Source organism: Anomaloglossus baeobatrachus (genome assembly GCF_048569485.1).
Source record: "Anomaloglossus baeobatrachus isolate aAnoBae1 chromosome 5 unlocalized genomic scaffold, aAnoBae1.hap1 SUPER_5_unloc_29, whole genome shotgun sequence".
Classification (NCBI taxonomy): Eukaryota; Metazoa; Chordata; class Amphibia; order Anura; family Aromobatidae; genus Anomaloglossus; species Anomaloglossus baeobatrachus.
Window position 1 is genome coordinate 108249 of NW_027441805.1, and position 6934 is coordinate 115182.

The window sequence follows — 6934 nt, forward strand, 5'->3', positions numbered from 1 at the left end:
TGTCAGGCAGCTGCTGCCAGGGCTAATAAAATAATGGGATGTATTAAAAGAGGTATAAGTGTTCATGAAAAAAATATAGTTCTACCTCTGTACAAGTCACTAGTGCGACCGCACTTATATACTGTGTACAATTCTGGTCACCGATATATAAGAAGGACATATCTGAACTGGAGAGGGTGCAGAGAAGAGCGACCAAGATTATTAGAGGAATGGGTGGGCTGCAATACCAAGACAGGTTATTAAACTTGGGGTTATTTAGTTTGGAAAAACGAAGGCTTAGGGGGGATCTAATCACAATGTATAAATATATGAGGGGACAGTACAGAGACCTTTCCAAAGATCTTTTTACACCTAGGCCTGTGACTGGAACACGGGGGCATCCGCTACGTCTTGAGGAAAGAAGGTTTAATCATAATCACAGACGAGGATTCTTTACTGTACGAGCAGTGAGACTATGGAACTCTCTGCCGCATGATGTTGTAATGAGTGATTCACTACTAACATTTAAATAGAGCCTGGACGCCCTTCTTGAAAAATGTAATGTTAGTAGTTATGTATATTAGATTTTATGACAGGGTATTGATCCAGGGAACTAGTCTGATTGCCGGATGTGGAGTCAGGAAGGAATTTTTTTCCCCATTGGAGCTTGTTTGCCACATTGGGGTTTATTTTGCCTTCCTCTGGATCAACACGTTAGGCTACGGGTTGAACTAGATGGACTTTGGGCGGCTTTGCACATTGCGACATCGCACGTGCGATGTCGATGGGGTCAAATCGAAAGTGACGCACATCCGGCGTCGCAGTCGATATCGCAGCGTGCAAATCCTTTTTGATACGAGGAACGAGCGCAAAAGCGTCGTTATCGTATCATCAGTGCAGACTCCGACATTTCCATAATGCCGGTGGAGCGACAGGTACGCTGTTGTTTCTCGCTCCTGCGGCAGCGCACATCGCTGTGTATCTAGCCGCAGGAGCGAGGAACATCACCTTACCTGCGTCCCGGCTGCAATGAGGAAGGACGGAGGTGGGCGGGATGTTTACGTCCCGCTCATCTCCGTCCCTCCGCTTCTATTGGCCGCCTGCCGTGTGACGTCGCTGTGCTTAGGAAGGAGGCGGGTCGCCGGCCAGACCGATGTCGTAGGACAGGTAAGTGCATGTGAAACTGCCATGTTCGCTACGGCAGCTATCACAAGATATCGCACCTGCGATGGGGCGGGGACTATTGCTGCAGCATCGGTAACACATTGTTACCGATGTCGCAACGTGCAAAGCCCACCTTAGAGTCTCCCTTCAACCTTAAAACTATGATACTATGATGACATTTATTCCTTTACCATTTATTATTGGGAATTTGACTTAATTTATTACAGATTATTGTTTCCTTTATATAAATGGCCCTTCACTTTTTTTTTATATTCAGCGCTTGTTATGTCACTTCAATAATATAATTATTATCCCACATTTATTATGTTGTGCGCTATCACCTCACAGCCCAGCAGTCCTGCATACACTGAGGAGCTGACCATGTGACCCCTGACTCCTCCCCTCCATGTGACATCATCACAGGTCCTGTAAGCACAGAGCAGCCATATATCTAGTGTGCGGCTCTGCAGGTGGAGGTAGGTGCAGGGTATTATATATCTAGTGTGCGGCTCTGCAGGTGGAGGTAGGTGCAGGGTATTATATATCTAGTGCGCGGCTCTGCAGGTGGAGGTAGGTGCAGGGTATTATATATCTAGTGTGCGGCTCTGCAGGTGGAGGTAGGTGCAGGGTATTATATATCTAGTGTGCGGCTCTGCAGGTGGAGGTAGGTGCAGGGTATTATATATCTAGTGTGCGGCTCTGCAGGTGGAGGTAGGTGCAGGGTATTATATATCTAGTGTGCGGCTCTGCAGGTGGAGGTAGGTGCAGGGTATTATATATCTAGTGTGCGGCTCTGCAGGTGGAGGTAGGTGCAGGGTATTATATATCTAGTGTGCGGCTCTGCAGGTGGAGGTAGGTGCAGGGTATTATATATCTAGTGTGCGGCTCTGCAGGTGGAGGTAGGTGCAGGGTATTATATATCTAGTGTGCGGCTCTGCAGGTGGAGGTAGGTGCAGGGTATTATATATCTAGTGTGCGGCTCTGCAGGTGGAGGTAGGTGCAGGGTATTATATATCTAGTGTGCGGCTCTGCAGGTGGAGGTAGGTGCAGGTTATTATATATCTAGTGTGCGGCTCTGCAGGTGGAGGTAGGTGCAGGGTATTATATATCTAGTGTGCGGCTCTGCAAGTGGAGGTAGGTGCAGGGTATTATATATCTAGTGTGTGGCTCTGCAGGAGGAGGTAGGTGCAGGGTATTATATATCTAGTGTGCGGCTCTGCAGGTGGAGGTAGGTGCAGGGTATTATATATCTAGTGTGCGGCTCTGCAGGTGGAGGTAGGTGCAGGTTATTATATATCTAGTGTGCGGCTCTGCAGGTGGAGGTAGGTGCAGGGTATTATATATCTAGTGTGCGGCTCTGCAGGTGGAGGTAGGTGCAGGGTATTATATATCTAGTGTGCGGCTCTGCAGGTGGAGGTAGGTGCAGGGTATTATATATCTAGTGTGCGGCTCTGCAGGTGGAGGTAGGTGCAGGGTATTATATATCTAGTGTGCGGCTCTGCAGGTGGAGGTAGGTGCAGGGTATTATATATCTAGTGTGCGGCTCTGCAGGTGGAGGTAGGTGCAGGGTATTATATATCTAGTGTGCGGCTCTGCAGGTGGAGGTAGGTGCAGGGTATTATATATCTAGTGTGCGGCTCTGCAGGTGGAGGTAGGTGCAGGTTATTATATATCTAGTGTGCGGCTCTGCAGGTGGAGGTAGGTGCAGGGTATTATATATCTAGTGTGCGGCTCTGCAAGTGGAGGTAGGTGCAGGGTATTATATATCTAGTGTGTGGCTCTGCAGGTGGAGGTAGGTGCAGGGTATTATATATCTAGTGTGCGGCTCTGCAGGTGGAGGTAGGTGCAGGGTATTATATATCTAGTGTGCGGCTCTGCAGGTGGAGGTAGGTGCAGGGTATTATATATCTAGTGTGCGGCTCTGCAGGAGGAGGTAGGTGCAGGGTATTATATATCTAGTGTGCGGCTCTGCAGGTGGAGGTAGGTGCAGGGTATTATATATCTAGTGTGCGGCTCTGCAGGTGGAGGTAGGTGCAGGGTATTATATATCTAGTGTGCGGCTCTGCAGGTGGAGGTAGGTGCAGGGTATTATATATCTAGTGTGCGGCTCTGCAGGTGGAGGTAGGTGCAGGGTATTATATATCTAGTGTGCGGCTCTGCAAGTGGAGGTAGGTGCAGGGTATTATATATCTAGTGTGCGGCTCTGCAGGTGGAGGTAGGTGCAGGGTATTATATATCTAGTGTGTGGCTCTGCAGGTGGAGGTACGTGCAGGGTATTATATATCTAGTGTGCGGCTCTGCAGGTGGAGGTAGGTGCAGGGTATTATATATCTAGTGTGCGGCTCTGCAGGTGGAGGTAGGTGCAGGGTATTATATATCTAGTGTGCGGCTCTGCAGGAGGAGGTAGGTGCAGGGTATTATATATCTAGTGTGCGGCTCTGCAGGTGGAGGTAGGTGCAGGGTATTATATATCTAGTGTGCGGCTCTGCAGGTGGAGGTAGGTGCAGGGTATTATATATCTAGTGTGCGGCTCTGCAGGTGGAGGTAGGTGCAGGGTATTATATATCTAGTGTGCGGCTCTGCAGGTGGAGGTAGGTGCAGGGTATTATATATCTAGTGTGCGGCTCTGCAGGTGGAGGTAGGTGCAGGGTATTATATATCTAGTGTGCGGCTCTGCAGGAGGAGGTAGGTGCAGGGTATTATATATCTAGTGTGCGGCTCTGCAAGTGGAGGTAGGTGCAGGGTATTATATATCTAGTGTGCGGCTCTGCAGGTGGAGGTAGGTGCAGGGTATTATATATCTAGTGTGTGGCTCTGCAGGTGGAGGTAGGTGCAGGGTATTATATATCTAGTGTGTGGCTCTGCAGGTGGAGGTAGGTGCAGGGTATTATATATCTAGTGTGCGGCTCTGCAGGTGGAGGTAGGTGCAGGGTATTATATATCTAGTGTGCGGCTCTGCAGGTGGAGGTAGGTGCAGGGTATTATATATCTAGTGTGCGGCTCTGCAGGTGGAGGTAGGTGCAGGGTATTATATATCTAGTGTGCGGCTCTGCAGGTGGAGGTAGGTGCAGGGTATTATATATCTAGTGTGCGGCTCTGCAGGAGGAGGTAGGTGCAGGGTATTATATATCTAGTGTGCGGCTCTGCAGGTGGAGGTAGGTGCAGGGTATTATATATCTAGTGTGCGGCTCTGCAGGTGGAGGTAGGTGCAGGGTATTATATATCTAGTGTGCGGCTCTGCAGGTGGAGGTAGGTGCAGGGTATTATATATCTAGTGTGCGGCTCTGCAGGTGGAGGTAGGTGCAGGGTATTATATATCTAGTGTGCGGCTCTGCAGGTGGAGGTAGGTGCAGGGTATTATATATCTAGTGTGCGGCTCTGCAGGTGGAGGTAGGTGCAGGGTATTATATATCTAGTGTGCGGCTCTGCAGGTGGAGGTAGGTGCAGGGTATTATATATCTAGTGTGCGGCTCTGCAGGTGGAGGTAGGTGCAGGGTATTATATATCTAGTGTGCGGCTCTGCAGGAGGAGGTATGTGGAGATTCCCCATTACTGGGCTCAGGCTCCATACACATTAGATGCTGGGAGAACAATCGCTCTATAGAAGAGAATCCTCCTGATTGACCCATCAAGGATGGATATGGACAGGGACAAGATGGCGGAGAGGATATTACCCCTCACCCTAGAGATCCTCTTCCGGCTTACTGGAGAGGTGAGAGATTCTGATGACGTCACATTACACCATTCTTATCTATGGGAATAACAGATGGACAGAACTGGAGAGGTGAGGACTCTGGAAATGTCTGGAGTGAGATTTATTACTGTGTCTCTCCATAACCAGGATTACACAGTAGTGAAGAAGACCTCTAGTGAGCGCTGTCAGGCCCCTGTGTCTGAGGGATGGGGAAGACCCCTGAGCCCAATCACGGGGCCTCCACCTCACCCCCCGATACATGAGGACATCAATGACCAGAAGATCCTAGAACTCACCTACAAGATGATTGAGCTGCTGACTGGAGAGGTGACACTGCTGGGAATGCTGGGACATTATACAGCAGGGGTGGGGAACCTTTTTACTGCCGGGGGCCATCTGGAAATTTCTACAAACCATCGGGGGCCGCACAAAATTATCAATGTGAAAATTACCCCGCTACATTTGGTCAAGCAATTAATTAACTCACCCCTATTGTGGTGGCCAGAGATGCTTCTGTTTGGCGCAGCGGTTAATTTTAGGTGATATTGATCATGTTGCTTCTCACAGCTGCTTTTCCAGGATTGTCTCTGTCTGGAGCAGTCAACTCTTTGTGATTAATAAGATTGGTAAATCATATACATCACAACTGACACTGGGACTGCTGAATATATATATACATCACAGGAGGGGCTGGGGGCATATACATCACATAGGAGACGCTGGAACTACTGTATATACATCACATAGGAGACGCTGGGACAGCTGTATATATATTAAAGGAGATGCCCCAGGCCCTTCTGTGATGTATATGCCTCAGCATCTCCAATGTGATGTATATGCCACCAGCCCCTCTTGTTATGTATATGCCCCCAGTGTCTCCTGTGATGTGTATGCTCCAGCCCCACCTGTAATATATACATTACAGAAGACAATGGGGCATATACATCACAGGAGGGGCTGGGGGCATATACATCACAGGATATATGCCCCCAGCCCCTCCTGTGATGTATATTTCCCCAGTGTCTCCTGTGATGTGTATGCTCCATCCCCACCTGTAATATATACATTACAGCAGACAGTGGGGTATATACATCACAGGAGGGGCTGGGAGCATATACATCACAGGTGGGGCTGGGAGAATATATACGTCACAAAAAAGGCTGAGGACATATACATCACTGGGAGGCATAGATATGGCTTTGGAGCGCAGACAGCACGGGGGGGGGGGTCACGGACAGCATTGGGGGGGCATGGACAGCACTGGGGGGGCATGGACAGCACTGGGGGGCACGGACAGCACTGGGGGGCACGGACAGCACTGGGGGGCATGGACAGCAATAGGGGGGCACGGGGGAAACTGACAACACATGCAGAGCCCAGACATTGCAACGGGGGCGCAGACAGCATGGGGGAGCATGGACATCACTGGGGGCACAGCACTGGGAGGTGGGGGGGGGGAGTCACACAGCTATGGGGTAGTGGGGGGCACACAGCTCTGGGGGAGTGGGGGGCACACAGCTCTGGGGGAGTGGGGGGCACACAGCTCTGAGGGAGTGGGGCACACAGACCTAGTAGAGGGTGGCACACAGACCTTGTGGAGGGGTGGACACACAGACCTTGTGGAGGGGGGGACACACAGACCTAGTGGAGAGGGGGGACACACAGACCTAGTGGAGAGGGGGGACACACAGACCTAGGGGAGGGGGGGCACACAGCCCTGGGGGCCACACAAACCTGGGGGCCACACAAACTTGGCAGACACACAACCCTGGGGAAGAAGCACACAACCCTGGTGGAGCGGACACAAGGGAGCAGGGAAATGAGCACATAGCAGCACAGTGGGAACGGGCACACAGCACAGTGGGAGCGCACACGGGGGAGCGGGTGCAGAGGAGCTGGCACAAAGGAGTGAGCACGGGGGAGCTGTAACGGAGAAGCGGGCAAGGGTGAGCGCGCACGGAGAAGCGGGCACGGGGGAGCGAGCACGTGTTAGCTGGCACACAGCACGGGGGAGCGCGCACAGAAGAGCTGGCACGCAGCAGGGGGGGGGAGCGCGCACTTACTAGTTGACTTGAAGCCGTCAAACTGCTGCTGGGC

General features: G+C 51.0%; 1 protein-coding gene across 1 annotated transcript; it reads left to right on the plus strand.

Moving 5' to 3' along the window:
- Positions 1-4604: 4604 nt before the first annotated feature.
- On the plus strand, positions 4605-5380 carry LOC142259135 (oocyte zinc finger protein XlCOF29-like). The gene is made up of 2 exons (XM_075331642.1): positions 4605-4855; positions 4985-5380. Exons 1-2 carry the CDS (start codon positions 4778-4780, stop codon positions 5378-5380), a joined length of 474 nt encoding a protein of 157 aa, XP_075187757.1. The 5' UTR covers positions 4605-4777.
- Positions 5381-6934: the final 1554 nt, after the last annotated feature.

Bases quoted from the DNA above. Each gene is read 5' to 3' on its own strand.
- LOC142259135 (XM_075331642.1), top strand. From the start codon at position 4,778: ATGGATATGGACAGGGACAAGATGGCGGAGAGGATATTACCCCTCACC. The intron at 4,856-4,984 runs GTGAGAGATTCT...CTCCATAACCAG, and splicing joins TCTTCCGGCTTACTGGAGAG to GATTACACAGTAGTGAAGAA.